This window comes from Toxorhynchites rutilus, chromosome 1 (genome assembly GCF_029784135.1).
Source record: "Toxorhynchites rutilus septentrionalis strain SRP chromosome 1, ASM2978413v1, whole genome shotgun sequence".
NCBI lineage: Eukaryota > Metazoa > Arthropoda > Insecta > Diptera > Culicidae > Toxorhynchites > Toxorhynchites rutilus.
The window spans coordinates 24,739,305-24,760,525 of NC_073744.1; the positions used below are offsets into that span (position 1 = coordinate 24,739,305).

Here is a 21,221-nt window from a genome sequence, read left to right on the forward strand (position 1 = left end):
TGTTGAATAGAGTGAAGTCGCATGTTTTTTTCAACTCCGGAATGAATGTCTAACGCGGTTATTCGGTTATTCAAGGCTGCATTGGAAGATAAGCCTTCATATCTTCTGCTCACTGAATTTCTCCGCATACCGTTTGATGATAAGTTAAAATTCTGTCATCAAATTTACTTCTAACGAAGACCATAATCTATTACAATGTGATTGCCTGCTGCTCGAACACGACATAAAAATGTCCAAATTTTTTATGCTTGACGTGATAAAAACATGTCCTGTTTTCTGGTAACATCAATAATTATTTTCACCATCCAACGTACAGCAGGTGTACATAATTGGGAAATATCCTCCCCCTCTAGACTGTGTCATACAATTCAGCACAACTTGCTTGGTTGACAAAGTGGTGAAAAGTTCCGTAATTGAATTAACCCATTTTCGAAACTTGTTTGTTTCCACCGTGATCCGTGCGGATGCTTTCAATTACCACTTTTCTTCTGTCAACATTAATGATGCATTGTGAAATCAGCGAAAATAAACGGGAATATATTGAAACTTGGTCAAATGGTGGCCGATGAAATCAATTATTCGTGTAAACCCCCGTTGTGGGAGGTGATGTTCCGGATTTTCAACGGAATGAAGCGAACAATTTTCCTCCGCGCTAACGGTTATTTCGTGGATGCAAGTGAGCAATAATCGAATGATTGTATTATGGAAACCGGCTGGGAATATCGATAACGCGCGTAATGGTTAATATAATTAGGTTTCTATATCAATTAGCACTCCGTAGCGCTCTTAGCAGAACAGCAAACGAAGCGAAGTCATTTGTCCTCAGTCGTATCGATTGATTCGCTTCAGGCTGTTGAATCTCACATCTCCGCCGCCGCCACAGCACCAGCCATAGATCGTTTATTTTCACGTTGATGTAAAAATAGAATCCTTTAAATATATCGTTCCAGGCTAACATCCGGGTTTCATGTCACACGAGTGGTTACTGCCGATCAATAAACACACAGAACGGGTTCGATGTTGGGCCTCGGTAAACCTTTTTGTGTCCACACCCTCGCGCACAGCCACCCGTACCGGATGCAATAGTCTGTGGAGCGCATCCGACTAAACAAATCCATTCAATGTGTCTGTGTGTGGGGTTCTTTTACCGAGAATTTTCCACCCAGTGTACCGAGTGTTTCCACATTTCACACTGTGTGTGGTTTTAATATCTTCGTAATGTGTATTTTGTTGTCTAGATCGATATTGCCACATAAAGGATGGTTGATATAATGCGGTGTGGTGTTTTTGTGTTACTTTTGAATATTGTGTTATATTACCATTCTCGATGAATGCTAACAAATGTAGGCTCACGAAGCGATCTGGTTTCGGGAAATCGTTAGCGGAAGCGTATACTTTAGTTGAACAAAGCTACCGACATCGAACCACAGACTCGATACTGGCAGATCTTATCACAACATGAACTATTGTGTTCACCAAAACGTGACAGATCATTTTAGCAAGCATCTACAGAACTAGGTTTAGTAAATCAGCGATGCCAATCGAAGCCAGACATCAGGTAATCCATCTATTACTGAAGTCCCTGCGACTTATTGTAAATCATAAACAAATTTCCGGTGCTTAGAATCTGTTCGAACAACCGGAATACGACGCCCGGGCACGTTCTGCAGCTCAATTTCGCCTCATCAACCCAAACAATCAGACCGAATACATTTTCCTCTCCAACTTCAAGGCAAGCTTCCGGTGAATGGAATTGGGGTCCCCCACCCGCCCCCGCACACAGGCCGACTGCCTCCATTATTTATGCAAATTGGGATAATTTTTATTCAATCAGCTATTGTACTCTGCCGGGCGACGCCATTGAAGTGAAGTAAAAGCAGCCATCGCGTTTTCTCGGCACAAGCACAGAGGGCATAACGAGAAGCATTTTTCACCCAGTCCGTTTCGAAGTTCTTCTCGAAAGTCGGGTCCAGGCAAATGTAGCCATTGTGTGAAACTTGTTGTTATTGCATGGACTTCCGTCATCCGTCCAGTGCTTCGCATGTAAACATATCCTCATGGGAACACTACATAATTTATGACTTTGCATTGCTTCGAAATCCCGGAATTCACTTGTGTGTCTGAACGGGGGCCGATACTTCTCAGGCAGAATCATGGGGGGTAATCCAATCAATCTGGAATCAATTGGGGGATTATACGTTTCAGTCCTGCTGTTACCTAGATGGTTCCGACAAGCCGAGGTCGGATTATGCGGATGGGAGAAAATCCCAAGAGGGAATCAAATCGGCTCATGGCTCTTGCCTTCAGCTATTCGGTTTGCATCAAACTGACCTCAGGATTGAGGCGTGCATCTAAGCGATGCAATCTAATCGATGTGCGTGTGTGTTGATCTTCAATTTTCCTATCCGCCCACATATGATTCCATACGCACAGTTAGATTGGTCAAGTCTCCAAACCAAACAGTTTAATGCCTTGATGTATGGGAATGGAAAATGGATGCCTGGGGAGATGAGGATTAGAAAATAAGTTTTTAATCACATCAAATTTCTCACAGGATTTGATCAGGGCTGAGTTGTTTACCTCATGTGCAGGAAACTCGAGGCTGAGGAATAGTGAACTCTATTGAATTTGTACCATTAAAAAGTGGGTATCAATATGGCATCAGTAGGTCATCCATTAGTTAGACTTTCTATTCGTTCGTTCAGTAAGAATTGTTCTCTAAGAGGGAGCATTTATCAAAACTTATCGTGAGGATAAACTTCTGTTATTCGATCATGTGCTTTGGGTGCCAACTATGAATCGATTTGCGTATTATGAGATCTGTTCCAAAGTTTATTTATTTATTTTGGTCTAACGTCTTTACAACATGGCCCATTTGTGCAGGATAGTTTTCCGACATTCTTGCAACATGCCATGCCCAGCGTATGCTTCCAGCTTTGGTCAATTTCTGGACACTGGGTTTACCGGTGAGTTGCGTAAGTTCGTGATTCATCCTTCGTCTCTGTGTGGACCCCAGAATGCATATGGATAGCACTGTCAGCTATAACTGTCTCGCCATACTCGTTCATCCCACCATTCACATATACCCCTTTCATAGCAACCCTTGAGCTCGGTCTGACGGTTCATATGAGCACGTCACACGGAAACTTTATTGTCACCGCGGATCGTGACGACCGCACAAGGTTTGATTGAAAGTGGATCGCGAAGACCGCGCTAGTATAAATTGAAAGCGGATCGAGACGACCGCACTAGTTTTGAATGAAGCGGATTGTGACGACCGCGCTAGGTTTAAGGTGGAAGCTAGCCATTGTGGTAGTATAGGTGAACCCAAGTGTAAAAATTGGGTAATAGTGTTTGTGATGGAAGGGCAAAGCACACGTAAATAGATCAATTCACTTATCAGACTGTGTGGCGCTTCATTGACATGAGTCGTTGAATACATTTGAAAAAAAACAATTCAATACTAAAGTAAAATGTGTGAACGATATGTTCCGATGAACAATTGCAAATACAAGTAAAATTCTGATCATACGCGAGCGTAACATGAGCAAATTTATAACACATGCGAATTGGGGCTCTTTTGGTATTAACAATTCTTCCACATAGTAACTCGATGTTGATAATTCCTTAGTATTTTTCTTCGTTGATCATATTGTTTTCACATATTCACGTTGGAGAGCTTTAACCCTTCTCTTCGTTGGCCGAGGCATTTTGATTAAATGTAATACTTTTCCGTTTACTGTTTTTGGAAGCATAGGCAGCCGTGGCTGTGTTCCGAGCTCTGCAATACAATTTGCTTAATAATTGTATTGATATCAACACAATTTTATTCTATGATTTTCATGACAAGAAACGCTATGACTCAGGAATAACATTTTATTGAGTGGTTTTTATAGCTGTTTCGATGATGTTGTCTGGCATCAGTGTCGAAAAAATAACGATGCTTTCGCCAATACAAACAAAACATTGCCGAAAATTGAAAAATGAAAATTTAACTTTCAGAGCACAAGCTCGAGTATCCCGACGTTTTTCATTATACAGTGCGACAGCAGATTAAAATTCAATATCTTGTGAGTAATCGATTAGAGTTTGGTTGATATTACTTGATGGGAAGTGTGCGAAAACGATAATTTTCTTCATACTGTTTCGCAAACGATGCTTTCGCCAACCGCGACGACCACGCTATGTTTCATTAAAAGCGGATCGCAACGACCGCGCTAGTTTAAATTGAATGCAGATCGAAGCGACCACGCTAGATTTAAAAGAAGCGAATCTTGACGACTGCACTAGTATAAAATGGAAAACGATCGAAACGACCTCTTTTGTTTTGAACGAAGTGGATCGTGAGGACCGTGCTAGGTTTAATTGAAAGCGGATTGCGACGACCGCGCTAGTACAATTGGAAACGTATCGAGACCACCGCGCTAGTTTAATTGAAAGCGGATCGCCATGATTGCGCTAGTATAAATTAGAAACGTATCGAGACGACCGCGCTAGGTTTGGATGAAGCAGGTCGCGAAAACCGCGCTAGTATAAAATGGAAGCGTATCGAGACGATCGCGCTAAGTTTGAATGAAGTGGATCTTGATGACCGCGCCGATACGAAAGGATTTTTCAATATTTCTAGCGAAACACATGCTACTCATCGTTCACCTAGTTGGAAAAAAATTAACTTATACCAAGCCATTCTTCAAAATATACATACCACATTGTAATATGGCGATTTTCTAACCTTTTTAACGAAGAATACGTGAAACCGGGAAATTTGAAGATAAATTCTGATTTTTCTAAAAAAATTTAATAAATTTCATACCAAAAAAAGCAAAACATCATCATTTTTCTCGCTGCGCCATCTGGTTGTAAATCCAACGTAAATTCTTCAATTGGCGATCTAACTAGAGATGCCAGGTTTGAAGACATGTCTCCATTTTGAAGACGTTTGACTTACTGTGAAGATATTTGATATTGTTAAGACATTTTGAAGACATTATGCAATATAGGTCAATTCATTTCAGTATGACAGCGTCATGGGTTATTGAGAGATATTATTTCCACGAAATTCTAACTGTTGGCCGAAAATATCGTCAAAAGAAGTAGGACTTTTGTCTCAGTGTCATTCGCTCGCTTTTTTATCAGTGTCACTTGTTTACTTTTGTTCATAGCAATCAACGGAGACTTTTGTCTCGGGATCTTTCAATTACTTTTTTTATACTTTTTCACGCAGAATATCCACAAGCATATAAAATGAATTCAACAAAGGGACAATTACTTCAAATTTCGGAAAACTTCAAGCGGTCTGAATATATATTGTCTCCTGAAGTCATTAGTTCATTTGCGCAAGAGCATTCGAATGATTGTGACATTGTATTTTCATTATTTTGGGCCGATACTATACAATAAAATAACCTAGATCTTTCAAACGACCACTTCACAAATCGAAGGTTTTCACAGAAGAAAGCTGTCGATTCGAAATTCGCTAAGAAGTTCCTTATTTGGCAAGCAAATAGTACTTGCCGAAAGCAGAGTACACCTTTCGATACCGCAAGCACCATGAATGAACAGGTATAGAGTTTCCATGAATGAACAGGTGAAGAGTTTTTCCAAAAGCGGCTTCTCCCTCTCCTGAAGGTGACGGAGGCTCCGACGAACTTCTGGCGGGATTTGACATCATGCCACTACACGAAGGACGTGCTAGAGTGGTATAAGACGAATGATGTCGATTTCGTGCAGAATGAAATGAATGATGCTGCCAAAACTTTAATTGTTTCTTTTTGCTTCCTGAAAATTCGGTGATAATCGGTGAAAGAATCGAATTTTGAGAATGATTTTTTTGTATGCGTATTTTGAACGGTACACCCTTTAGCATTACATTTTTTCTTGAAATAAATCATATTTGAAATATAAAAAAAGTTCAAACTGTATATAATCGAGTCCAAAATAGTATATAATCAAGTCCAACCTGAAATGATTTGACTATTTCGAGTAAAATTCAATTATATAAATCGATTATATCGTCACACATAGACTACTGTTCATCCATTCTTTTCCTTGCTATTGAAACACAAATGTTGAGGTTACAACGTTTACAAAATAAAGTAATGCGTTTGATTTTGCGTTGTAACAGATTCACTTCCTCAGCTCTCATACTAAACACACTTCAATGGCTATCTGTGAAGCAAAGGATTGTGTATTTAACCATGGTGTTCGTTTTTAAAATCATAAAAGGATTGCTGCCTCGATATTTGTGTGATCGAATTGAAAGAGGAAGTGATATTCATCGATATAATACCAGGAATTCTGACGAAGTACGAACACCTTTTAAGTTGAATGTCACAGAACTCTATATTTTTTAAAGGTGTTACTTATTTCAATTCGATGTCTAGGCACATTAAAAGAGTAACTACAATAGCAAACAGCAGTGCATTTCACATGTCAAAAATGTAATATTATGTTGAGATTGTAATCGACGAAGTTGTTTTTCAACTAATTTGCAAGAAAGAACTGCAATCTTCATCTCAATGATATTGAAGGATTTTTTACATGTTTATTTAAAAAAATAGAAAGTAGTCTACAATAGTATGAGCACGCGCGCGTTATTGTAGCCATGATAAATCTTAATTGTGATAGCGATTTAAACATAGTAGAGTTTGTGTTCATAGTGGAATTGAATATGTAAGGAGCATAGCTATGATTGAGGTTTGGTTGAATGATCGAGAGAGCGAATGTTGTCAAGTGAAGAAGGCCCATGAGCGATTTCTGAAGGACCAAGCAGACAACCGTCAAAATAAACGGAAAGGCCACAACCTGATTAAGGCTGTTTGATTAATCTGGAGATCAAAACAGTTTGTCAGACAAATTTGGCAGTCATGTTTCAGTGAACTCAGAAAATGCTATTGGATGGCTTGACGGGACAGCAAACGCGTCTTTGTGTGACTTGATAAAACTGAAAGATTTGCTGTTTACTTCTTACAAGTATTCCAAAGAGTTATTTCTTATTTATGAAATAGCTATAAATTGCTCAAATACGCAATTTTACAGGGAATAAATTGACAGTTAGAACAATTTGATGGTAAATTTCATATTTAACCCCTTCGCGTACAACATCGAGTCTCACTCGTGGTGTACGTTGCGTAACATAGGGCGCTAGAACGCTCAGCAGAATGATGAAATCATTTGATGTATGACGTATTTAATAATACGCTAAGGGGTTAATATTTATACGCCTGATATAATTTTACAAATCATACTTTTCGTGCCATTTAGCTCAACTCTCAATTGAGTTTTACTTAATTAAACTTTGCTTAAGAGTGTTTTCCCCGTTAATACAAACCAGTTAAGTTACAGATATTTAATCCGACGTCCGCGAAAAAGCTGAAACAGAGTTAGACTGAAAAACTGTATCAGTTAAATTGAGATTAAAATCATGGCCCTTATGTTGCCTTCATCAGCTCCAACTACCCTCCTAGAGCGAGATGCATTTTCAACATTAAACAGTTTTGTACTGTTCTGCATCAAAGTGAATTGAAAACCAATAAACGGACTGCCGGAATTACGCCACCAGTTACCGTGAAGTATTATTTTGCACACGATTGCACTGCAATAAGTCCGAACGCATCCGGCTGCACAATTTTATGTGATGTTCCCCTTCCCTCAGAGGCGTGTGGAAAATTCATAGCTGACGCTGTAAAACCCATTAAAATGCTACACTGGTCGTCACTGTTTCGATTTAATCTTCCAAAAGCTGTTGATGCGACAAAAAACCGAAAACTGAGCAAACCGAAACTGAGTTCTGATGTTTTTAATTAAGAATTAATTGCGAGCATAAATTGATACGCTATTAACCTTTTTTTCCCTCGCTTTTCACGACTCACCACGCAGATACGGACGCTGGGTAACGCGGCGGGTTGCCATCGGAACGATCGTCGTCATCTGGCTGCTGGCGGCCCTGGTGTCCTTCGTGCCGATCTCGCTGGACCTGCACCGGGACAAGCGGGACGAGACGGACACCTCGCTCATCATCAACGGCGTCAAGTACGAAACGTGCGCCCTGGATCTGACGCCCACCTACGCCGTCGTCTCTAGTTGTATAAGTTTCTACGTACCTTGTGTAGTTATGATCGGAATCTACTGCAGGTGAGTCGAGGCTGGCTTCTGAACTGTACCACAACCATTTCTGCGATAAATGGATGCACATTCAGCACTCCCACCTGATCTAAATCACTCCCATTTATCGCCTAATCTCCGGGGCGTAGCGCTCATTCATTCAGGCGGTCATATTTCACCTGTGCACGGGGTGAAAAAAAAAGTGAGCAAACGATGGCAGCCGGTGAATCGCTGACTCCACTTTATCTTTTTTCTAATTGAAACGGTTGCCATCATTTGCACCTCAAGCAGAAAGAATCGTTCGCCGTAATCCACTAAGCTGATGCCCTCGTCGACTGTTGGAAAATGGTTACCATCCCTCCGGCGAGGAGCCACCCCCCAGCGATAAGGCTATCTTTGCCCCGATCGTTTTCAAGCCACCGACCACCGAAGGGAGCAACAGTAAGATAGGAAAAAAAAGTGGGTGTGAAAATCCTCTACTCGGGAAGCATTTCACCGCATTATATATCAAGTTAATCGCATTTTCTAGGAGAGAAGATTTTCCGTGGATGTTTGTAGACAGCGTTGAAGATTTGCAGTAAATTTAAAGTGACTTACAAGGAAAAAAAATAGGAGGCCCTTTATAACAAGTTTAAACATTAATTAACTCTGCGAACATTCATGAGCAGGGATTAATTAAACTGAACTCTGAACACGCAGACGATTTATGTTTACGTATGGTGACGAGAAAACGAGTGTTATTTCCTTCCAAAGCCCCAGCGGACCGCCATTTAATCCCGTTCCCAAAACGAATCAATCCTTGACTAGAACGAGTCCCTCATTGGCGGAGCTTTGGCGGAGCCGTATAACTTAATCATCACCACCATCTTCATCAACAGCAACCAGTAGCATGTGTCTAATTAGGGGTAAAATGTTTCCCTTTCCCCCGGACGGAAGGAAACTCTCCAGTTCCGTTCGGTGAACCCCTTCCCTACATGCAGTGATGCCAGTTGTTTATTGATTGATTCGTATTCATAGAAAATCATTGAAAATTTGAAAATAGGCTTGCTTAGGAGAATTCAAATCTACCTTCCGATTTGCGGTGCGAGTGTTATTTATTGAATTACTAGCTGACCCGGCAAACTTCGCCCCGCCCAAAATTTATTTTTCGCTATCACATCCACGTTTTCTCACTAAGCGCTGTTCATGGATCCAATCGCAGAATTAATCATTGATTGATCTTCTAATCTACCCTTTAAAATTATCTTTTTCTATAAAATTCCTAGTACTTCTGCCAAAACTCGACATTATAATATCATATTATTTTCAGACACAATTCTTGTTCAAGATTTTTCAACCACTTGCAAATAGCATGTTTCTCCGTTACGTTACATGCCAAATTTGGTTTCATTTGCTTGATTAATTCTCGAGTAATTCAGAAATTTGTGCTTCATTTGTATGGCAGTAGTTTATTTGTCAACATGACTCAACAGTCATTCGGGCGTTAAGTTTCTATCTCTCTCTACGACTGGACTATCATCTCATTTCATTCTTCCGCCTCAAATGGACTTCAATGCATATTGAAGTGATTTCCCCTAAAATGAATTCGTTTCTCTCTCTCTCATATATCACGTATGCATGTATCGATTTTTTTTCTCTATTATAGTGACTTTCAACACATTTCGGCTGGTTCGTCACTTTTACTTCCATTTTTGGAAGAATGTCGGGAGTGAGAATTGAACTCGTGATCTCTGCGTGAGAAGTATGGATGTTACCACTACGCCAGATCACCTCCTTGCATTTATCGATGTTTGAGTTCAACTTTATTTGACATACACTACAGATGAGCTAGTCCAGCTAGACCATGAATGCTTCACGAATATCGTGTCAATCTGCCGGATCATGATTTTATCATGGCTGCTAAACATAAGCTGATTCCGTTTGTTATCGCAGGATGCTAGCTAGGGCACCTTGGTCATGCTCAAGCAGTTGAATACAGTGGTCCAATGTACGTTGCAGTTCGTTCTGGAAGGCACTGTTTTTCGAACGCGATTATTCGACGTCAATGAATAATCTAGCCAGTTCAGAGTTCATAATTAATGTAGATGGAGGACCAGACGAGAACCGTTGTTATGAAAAAATCATAGATATTTTCGATTGAATCTCGATGCAATATTCGATTATTTGTAAATGCTTTCAACCAAGTTGAACTTCGGATAGCTCCTCTTTCCCGGGATTTGAATGGTTCAATACCAGCATTGTCAGCGTTATCTGGAAAAGTACAGATATTTTTGGATTTTTTGATACAGATTCTGTACGGTACAGATTATAGATTTTTGTCCGAAAGTACAGTTAGGTACAGTTTGTTTAGTTAAGTTGTGAGTTTGTCAAGCAGATGGAAAAGAAATTTAGTTTCGATAATTTGACTCTTTTTTGACGTAGGACTACGCCTCTTTTGACCTAGGGCTGCCTCTTTTGACGTAGGACTACGTCTTTAATTTCTATATAGAGGGGTCACACTGCGAAAAATGTAACGAGAAATTTAGGAATTTGAAATGCTTATTTAACATAATCGTTATTGCGATATATATTATACTATATACCATTAGATGGAGAATTCATTTGGCAATGTTTTGCTTAAGACACATTTAGTGATGATAATAAAAAAGTAAACATTTTCACGAATAGAGTGGGTATGATTTTTAAATTTTACTCGCTGGTTGCGCTGTGGGAAAAGAACAGCAAACAACATGTTTGCATTGGTTGCGCGTTCGCTTAGTAAGCGATCGATCGTGAGTTCAAAATTCAGGGCCCTCAATTGACCATCTTTGTGTTGTTACAGAATAACTACGTCCACGCAACAATCATCAGCGATGGAGATCGATCCATGTTCGGATAAAGGTCGGGCTGTGGTTCTATTAATAACACAACAATGATCAACTGTCTCCGCTATCAGGTGGTTTAACTGAACAATGGAAAAACAGAAGGAAGACTCTTACGCCTAAATGGCTACTGTGTAATGTACCATATGCATTGGTATAGAAAGAATACTCTTACGCGTAAAATGGCAACTGTGTAATGTGCTATCTAAAACACGACAAAACATGTGACATGTACACGATTGAAATTCAACTCTGTTACAGCTAAAATGCTAATGAGCCTAAATAAATGAACAAATGGGATAAAACTTTTTTTTTTGCATATAATTCGCCAACGCACGAATTCCATGATACAGATGGGCAACCAGTTCGCGAAAGGTACGGATGAATTAGTTCGCGAAAAAAAAATGGTTTGGGAACGAATGAAGTGCAGCTGAGCTAAACTATTTTGTTATTGTACTAAATCGAAGTATCTTGTAATTTAATTTGTTTTGGCATGCTCAATTTCAACTTTCAAATTAGGATTGGTTTCATCATTGAATTTAAAACAGATTTTCAGCAAATCTGTAAATTTACAATTTAATGCATTTTTTTAAATTCATGTGTAATATTGATATACTTTCAATTTATCGAAGAAAATCCGCTAAGAAAATTCATAAATTGGGTCAAATTTCAAAAATAAAAAACAATATCTTATAATAGTGAGAAAAAATATCGTCTAGTGAGAAAGCAAATTGAAAAAAAAGTTAATTAACGTTAATTAATGTTAATAACGATATCAATGCCAGGACTTGAATAGATGTGAAGCTTGTTCGTTGGATACCAGCTAACATTCAATGTTGTTCTCAATACCGGTATTTATACCGCTAAACGAATGAGCGAAAGTGCGGTTCGGGAGAACTGATTCACTTGATAGAGTTGATAGAGATTTTATTAGAAAGGTTGTTGTCTAATGTGGGATATGATTTTGTCATACAACAGTTTACTATTGAAAATGGAAATTGTTATTATTATGTTTCCGGATTATTTCTACCACTACAACCCGTTTGAAGTTCATTATATGGAACGAGTTTTTAGAGTCCTCATTTGGAGTATTAAATGAAATAAATTTACGGATTTTCTCAATTCAAAGACAATTGTCCTCAAAGACCTACGTCAAGTTTCCGTTCGTGCCTCTAGGCAGAGACCCTTCTACTTTTTTGATATTCTCATCATGCCTCACAACGATACGACGAACGCAATCTTGAGATCTAAATAATATTTTATTAAACAGCGTGGGACAGCTCGAAACCGCATTTTTTTACGGTACGTAATTTGTGTTCCACGCTTTATGGAGATTGAAGGTGGAAAAATTGTAAGGGGTTGTATCTAGGACACGACCGCATATTTTCGACGTAGAACTACGCAATTATATTATGCAATCCACTTGTTTACCATTTCGAATATTATTTTAGAATGCATCGAAATTTTTGTAATAGATTATGTTATTCGTTACAAATAAATTTGATGAACGTCCTTTTACGTTTGATGCCTAGGACTACCAAAATATATGAATGGAAGAATGGTCAAACGATCATTGTATTTTACATTTCCCTCTGAAATTATTGCACATCTCATGTTTACGTAGTTCTCGAACAGCGAAAGTTCATTCACCTGAAATGACGATTTTCCAAGGGTTCTCAGTTTAAAAGTACGTTTTAGGAAAACATATTCCGGTCTGCACAACGACAAGTGAGTACAAAGGTACTCAATACCAAAAACTACCCCCGACTTGCATGTATTTGCAAAGCGTATTCCCCCAGGCACATTGATTTGGAAGTCCGTGTTAGGGAAACACAGCTCAGTGGGAAAAAATACCCCCGACTTGCATATATATATTTGCAAAGCGGTACATCGATTCTGAAGTCTGTGTTGGGGAAACCGTAAATCGGGCCAATCAAAACTTGGCAGTTAGGGCATTTAAATAACGCTTGACATTTTACAGTTATTAAATTGTTTATCTCATGAAAAATAATATTTTATTAATTGTGCAGACGCGTAGAAATATTTCCTATCAATTGATGCAAACACCTTCCCGATCTATTGAGAAATGTTCGAGTTATAAGCATTCGAAATACGGTTAGTGCAAAAATGTATGGGAAAAAAGGAAGTTCTTCCAGTTTTCATGAATTTAAACCGTTTAGAGATTAGCGGATTAGCAATGTACATCACATCAAACAAATTTTAGAGAATTTCCGATTCGATTGGTATGCAAATCATGAGAATTCGTTCACAGTGAGAATAGTTATTAACGTTAACTTTATTTCATGAAAACGTGACCTGTTTTCTGATTTGGCACCCTTCCTGAAAGACGTAGTTCTACGTCAAAATAAATGAGTGCACGAATGGAAGCTTAACGTATGTATGTATGTATTGATGATTTTGAAAAGTTCGTAGGTTTCACGATTCAACTTCAGATCAATAGAGCGAAATGAATCAATCAAAAATAAGCCTGGCAGGAATGGAAGGAACACGTAAGAATCATTTAAATTTCTTAGATTCGAAAATAACAAACCTTGATCCGTATTTCCACAAAAATCCGACGATTTGCCACCTCTGTCTGCAACCACGCTCACCCACAGATGTAGCAGATAAAGGGTTGACGTTCCCTTGTTGCGGCGATACGCTCTACTTACCCGGGCTGCTAACACATATTTCTGGCCTTGTTGTCTTGTGCTGTCGGCCCGAACGCCCGGAATTAAAGCGAAACGGAACCATCTCACGTATTCATGGAAGCTCAGACACACAAAAAGGTCTGCAATACCTGCCATCTGTCTGTATCGTTGTATCGTCGTCGTCGTCGTCGTTGTTTCGCCAAAATCCGGCGTGGGAGAGGACAGGGGATTACTTTGGAGGCTTTTCACCTGACAACGGTGTGCCGTTGGTCTGGTTTTTTCGTGCAAATAATCGCGTGAGCAACACATTGGCTGGTGGTTTCGATCGCAAAGGTTAACTTCCACTGCTCGTATGGAGTATGGATCGTATGGAGAACCTCCTGCAACTTTAACTTCAAATTTAAGTTCCAAAAAAATTGGTCATTCGAAGAACAACCAACACTGAAAAAACAAAAACCTGTAAGCAGCAGGCGAAAGCCCAAGCTCACCATGAGACAGACCACTGGAGAATAATCAAATTAGAACTCGAATGGCTCGTGTTGGAATTATAAAATGGCTGCTGCTTGAGAGGAAGCACCTACCAATGAGCAACTATTCGAACGGTTTTGGTAATTCAAACAAAACAAAATTCAAGAGGGGGAGCTTTGGGCAACTTTGGAGCTGTGGGGCTCGAAAATTTCCCTGTGAATAGAAGTGTAATGATAATATTTTTCATGCGTGTGGTGGATGAGGTACATGAATGCGTGTTTGCCACATTCGGTATGTTATCCTTTTTTCCGTTTCCGTTTTGAAAAGGGGTTTTTGGTGGGAGGGGAAAATTCCTGTCGATACAGGAGAACAATTATCCATTATGAGTCCGTACCCTAGAGGGAGATCGAAAGCTGTTTCAGGTTGTAGATAAATTGTGTATATTTATTATACACTCCAAGTTACAATGTTATTCAAAACAAAGGGTACGGTATCAGGGGAATTTGGAAGTGTTGTGAGAGATGATTAGGAATGAATGTTTGTGAGTTTATTAATAAACAACCCGAGATATGCAATATTTAACATAGCTTAAACTCAACCAATCCCAACCTCGATTACCACATGATTATTACAGTTTTGGAATGGGGCCATTCCACACATGATCCGCCAACAAAGGGATTATGGCAACCCGAGATACCCATCATTTCATTTTCATATGGCCTAATCCTATCCAAGAGACTTTTTTTTGAATATTAGTGATCCTGCGTTTCATCACTGGAATATATTATTTTTAGCAGATGCTCGTAGGATGAGATTGATTAAAAATTCCCACACTTTCTCCAACTCCATCAGAAGTCACAAAATCCAACATTTTCATTTACGGATCCCACAAATTTGAATATTGAGCAATTCCACGTCAAATCAGTCGGTCACTGACACGTTCATCTCCGATTTTTTTTTAAAACCTTGTACGGTAGCAACTATATAAAATCACAATTTTCATTACAATATGACCGATTTTTCATAAGGGTGTATGCTAAACTGACCAGACGTCCCGCGTTACGCGGGACAGTCCCGCATTTCAACAAAATGTCCCGCGTAAGATTCCGTCCCGCGAAACGTTCCGCATTTGGCAAAAGAAACGAAAATGTCCCGCGATATCAATATATTTCAATACCACAAGTTGATCATGTTGATTTTCTTAAATGGATAAACCTAAAAAAAACTTTTATTTGGCAGACTGTTCAAGAGCACTTCTAATAATCCAAAGATTAATACGTTGAGCTGGTTTCATCGCACCGACATTGGGCTTTTTGTTTAGAGAGTGTCAACTGGAAGCGACAGCAACAAAATTGGAAAATGATTTTTATAAAAGTCCCCTATTGATCCGCAGGGTCCAACGTGGGTCAGACGAAAAGTTCATCTTTGGTCCGCTAGCTCGGTCAGGGCTTAATGTTTTAAATAAGCCGGAAAAACTCGACAGGAAGAGGCAGGGTTGTTTAATGAAGATTCTAATCCACCGTTTGGCTGGTTGCTTCGATCTCCCGGCTTAAGGAGCGGCAAAGAGATGATATTGTAAATACCAGATCGGCTATATCTGGCGGACACAAAGTGCCTCAGGATATACAACTCTTTCGCTGTGGGGTGGAGCTTGCAGTATGGAAAAATCATCAAGTTGCTTGACAGTGCTACTGCAGTGAATCAACAGCCTTGAGTCATTTTTGTTGTAGACTTAATAAACGTAAGGTTTAAAGAAAATTTGTTCCTATAAATTATCTTTCATCGCCATCCGAAATTAGTTCATTTTTTTTTTGAATGCATACGTTAACACTAAAATCGATGAAAAATGAATTGGAATTTTCGAGCATTCCATTCGGTAATTTGAAGAAAATTGTAGAATTTGAATCGTGCTTGCCAGGCGTAAATGCTCTGATTGAGCAAGTCATTTTCGGGTGTAAACAAAATATAAACCACCGAAAAATCACAACTCAGTGCCGATACTCAGAAAGAAATAATACTGATCAGTTTAGACTCGCTAAACTATGGTTTATGTTTACATAACGTATATACATAACGTTTTGTTTTTGTGTCCCGCGTTAGACCTTTGACCATCTGGTCACTTTAGTGTATGCAGACACATTGTACTTTTTTCAGAAAATTGTAACTTGAAATCGAGATATTAATTACTGCCATACAAATGAAAACAAAAATCTGCATAACTCAAGAACTATTGAGGGGGCAATAATTTTTTCTATGGTGGTTTGACTATCTAAAAGGAAGGGAGGCTAAATAACTCGAGAATTAATCAAGCAAATTGAATCAAACTTGGCATATCGAGGTTTTAGGGATCGATAAACGTTTCTATGGAGGTTCAACACCAAATTTGGTATGTGGAGGTTTCAGGAACAGTGAATGTTTCTGTGGTGGTTTGACACTCCAAACGGAACCAAATTTGGCATATGGAAATATTAGAAGGCACGAAATGTTCCTATGGTGGTTCGACACACCTATCCCCTCTCTAAGAGGAAGGGGGCTGCCATACAAATGAGACACAAACTTCTACATAACTCGAGAACTAATCAAGCAAATGGAGCCAAATTTAGGATGTTAAGGTTTTTGGGTACGAGAAATGTTTCTATTATGGCCCATGTTACTTTTTGACCATAACTATCCCACCATGAGTTTTAAGCCCGTAATCAAGCTTTATTCATTCAAGTGAGAGAATATCGTCACATTTCATTAAACAGTAATTTAGTGCTTATAAAAAGCCCGGTGTATTGCTGAACTGAAATGCTTAAAGCTTCTGATAGACAATAAAGGTAGAAAACCTTGATTGCGTTTTCTCTTTTTTGCTGATTTTGGAACATGGGACAACTATGTAAGCTTAACCTATTGTTCGTGAAATCGGGAGGTACTGTCGTTATTCCTGTTATTTTGTAATGCGTTATTGTTTCTGCAGCGTTCGAATTTATAAACATGGAAGATTCGGTGTCATATGTCGAAATATTCCAAGACAGTGACTTAGATCCAGGGTTTATTCCAAATTTTGATACTACAAGAAGCTCAGCTGTTAATGAAATTTCATAGCAAAGAAAGAAAACGAGAAATGAAACCGAACTAGAGATAAAACGATTAGCATCGGGATCCGGAACCGCTTGGTAAACTACAACACCTGTATTCAAGTTCACCAAAAACTGAAGAATCGACGTTGAACGGAAAGTCGAAAAGTTTGCAGCAATTTGAGTCTAAAACATTCGAGAAAAAGAACACTTCGTAGTTCCATGATTGTAAGCATCTGATGAAATCGGTTTTATGAGCGGTTAAAGCCTATCGCAAGCTATTCATCCATTGCCGTTACAAAATTATAGTCAAAGAACGGCAGCACTAACTGCGCTATTCAAGAGATATCCGTGATACACATTATAGAGCAAGTATGCATATCTCGTTTACTAGCCCTCTAGTAAGGATAGTAATAATATAATAATGAGTATAACATGTAGTCGAAACTATACATACTTGTGAATCGCGGAGTTCACAAAGAATGCCTTAGACCACTGTGATCAAAATGCACTTTTATGCACTTTCATTGAGAGATTCGATTTTATTCACAGGATTAATACATGAGGCCGTCCCACTACTTAAAAACCATAACTGTAGTTACATCAAATGCAAGGTATCCTTTCCATCAAAATTATCAGAGCAATCCGTAAAACAAAAGGGGTAATTTTGAGAAAGAAAAGCCATTCACATTATTTTGCAAATATACTTTGAGCAAGGATGATCGGATAAATGTATTGAAAAAAGATGAACCGTCTAAATCAAATGTCATTAAATTTGAGCCTCCAAACCATCAAGTGGCAATTAAAACAGCTAAATATAAAAAATAATAAAATAATAACACCGAATACAAAAGATATACAATTTCACAAAACACTTGCACGTAATACGCTGAAGGAGCTGCGTATCCATGTAATCCATGTAATGAAGAGGCCGGCGAAGGTGATGAAGCAAATGATCTCTCTAATACTGATGAATAGTCTCGACCAATTTTAATGAAATTATGCACAAAATGTTTGTTAGGCATGAGAATAGGTCATAAACTATATTACATACCGCTAGGACAGCGATTATCGTACATTTAATATCGATTAGAATGACACTATGCAGAAAAATTCCATTTTTCTGAATATTCTGAATATTGAATTCTGATTTTTTTTTTAAATTTGGTTTCAGAAAAAGCATAAGGACCCAAAATTTTTATCCTTTTAATCCCGTCCCATTTTTCTTATTTTTTATTTCGCGATTTTAGTATTTTTGTGAACACAATATCCAAATTAAATAATAAACTGCCGCTCAATTTTCCAACAGGACAAATTTATTCACGTTGTTGAATGACAAATGGCGCTACGTACGCTTCATAGAACTTTCACCCTCACATGTGGAAGTAGCCTAAATTCGTCTAAAGCTAGGGGCACCGACGAGGTGCTAAAACCTCATCGAATAAGCACAATGAATTATTGGAATCCTTCAGATCACACATGCTTGGATAGCAATATGCTAATCACGCTGTTGTCATCAATCCAGAAAAAATATCAGCTAGAGAACACGTGTATTGATTCAATTAATATTTATGAATATGTAGTTACAAGACGAAACAAACAAGAGAGCTCGATGGATTTTTTTATCGAACGATGATTCAACGCAGCTACAGCAACGTCATTCTACGATGTCGTGAGCTGTGCCAACAATTCATGGTCGGCATGTACGCAAAGGTAGGGAGCGAACGACTGCGATTCCTAAGACACAATCGACAGAAGCAGCATAAGGACGAATAAATGCACCTGCGAGAGGCTATCAAAAGCAACGCCGACACAGTCTTTGCTATTGCAAGGCTAAAACCCAATACATTGTTTTGGACATCGATAGTGCAATTGCCTCAGGAATTCCAGATCCGCCTACTGATCAACTACTCACCCGTATTCTGAATTACGATCGAGTAAGAACAACTCGAACGGATCGCATTTTTCATTCTGTAATCCGTTCGACTCAAGTCCAACCAAATTGTGATAATGTGATAAGGAATGGCAATTTGACATAGACGACATTGTGCTTCGTGTTCTATTTCTGTAAAATTAGATTCGGATTTTCGGGCGGAATAACCACGCCTTTAGAACGAAAAATATTGATGGAAATTAGTGAAAAAATATCGAAAAAAAAATTGAGTTAGGGTTAGGACTATGTCATCTAAGTATTCAAATAACATGAAGTAATAATCTTCATTCAAATGTTAACAATGTAAAATTGCTTTCGGTCTGCTACTCTGATAGAAAGTAAATTGCTCCACAACTTCTATTTTTCATCAAGGCAAGGTTGCCACATTTCCATAGATCGATTAAATTTAAGTCGAACAGATTTCAGAATGCAAAAGTCGACTTCGTTCGAATCGTGGAATCCGATCGGTTCTCAGACCAATCGAAATCCGGAATATGGGTTAGTGTTTGATATTGCTCCCACAAACATGGTTCATGGTGATCTGAACCTCTTACCGCCTTGCGTTGCAAATGAAAAACACGATCACAAGGGTCGGTGGATATCCAATATAAAAACGAAAAAACGGACAACCATTGACAAATATCAGTAACGTAAACGTTGACGGACTGGAAATCGTTGGGTAGTACTATATTCGCCTCAGCTGAGCAAAACATTCAATGTTCATATTAACCCTTAAATGCATGATGATGTATATGTACATCAGTGTTTTCTTCCTTACATAATTTGTAAACGGTAATCCAAACACAGTATTTTTTATTTTTAATAGATATTTCAAAAGGGAAAATCATGCATTTAAGGGTAAATGAGTTCCGCTGTTCGGCGGAAAGCAGTAAATATAAATAAGAGTCCATTAATAAGGGAAGCAATAAAAATCAGAATATCGATGTGACTACTCCTCGATTGAATGACAACGACGAAATAATTCGCCAACAAATTGACCGGTATATCAGCACCAATGAAGTCATATCTGTCATATCTTTGGTTTCACAATTCATGAACGGGACCCGGCATGTCATGTATTTGGCTGTCCATTCAGAAAACCTATTTTTTATTTTATATTTATTCAATTACGGTCTCGTCAGTACCTTAATTGAATAAATATTGATTTTCTTTATTTCATTTTCTACTTTAAGACAAAAATATATTACTTTCTTTCACTTCACGTTTTACTTATCTACATATTAATACTTTACATCAAACACATTGGTTACGTAAATGAAATACATTGAAATAAGATGGTTTGAATGATTTGATTTTTTTTATTGTCAGCGGTCATCGTCTAAAGCGCTCAATTCCTCTGTATGTCATAGCTCAAATCGCCACATATTTACTTGATCTTCATCAACGAATGGATCAAAAAAGTAAAATTATTCAAACATACTTACAGTAAATTAGTTATTACTTAATCAATCACCAAAATACTCACTAGATATAATTAATTTGGCAGAACAACGTTTGCCGGGTCAGATAGTTAGATATGACATATTGTATGGATTGAACAAGTTGAAACATATGAACTCAATATTATTACTTCTTAATACTTTGGAGTGACAAGAGTACAAGTGCACATCTTGGAAGGAAAGAAGTAAAAGTGAAAATACAGATTTCAAAAAAAAAGTAATTCTAATCCTCAATATAAAAGTTTTATTTCAATCTGCAACAAGATCTAATTAAGTACAGTTAACTAAACCTTAACGCTACATTAGTTTTGATATATGGATGCTTCAATTGCCAAATCGATTAACTCCATAAAACAAGATGTTGAGAAACATGATGAAACATTATATGTTTGATTATTATTTATTATTCAATGGCTAACAAGATTTTGTTGTCTAGTGATGTTAATACTTATTATTAAAGAAATTTGTTTTGAATATATACAGTTAGGGGCTATTCATGTGCTTTGATACTGAAATTTAATAATAATCAAAGAATGGAGTTAATCGATTTGGCAAGAGAAGCATCCATATAACATCTGACGAATTTTCTATATGATTTTAAATTTGCACGCGATGTACTCTGAATTCACTGTTTGTCATTTACACCCCTTTCCTTCTGACCCCCTCAATTGTGATTTTGGGTAGTT

The 21,221-nt window shown here is 38.2% G+C and overlaps 1 protein-coding gene across 4 annotated transcripts in view; it reads left to right on the top strand.

Moving 5' to 3' along the window:
* LOC129762552 (dopamine receptor 1) overlaps window positions 1-21,221 on the top strand; it is a 306,279-nt gene that overhangs the window by 266,566 nt on the left and 18,492 nt on the right. For all 4 annotated transcript variants that reach the window (XM_055760944.1, XM_055760973.1, XM_055760953.1 and 1 more), the window contains exon 5: window positions 7,879-8,133. In XM_055760944.1, coding sequence (XP_055616919.1) covers window positions 7,879-8,133 — 255 coding nt within the window. The remainder of the gene's footprint in view (window positions 1-7,878; window positions 8,134-21,221) is intronic.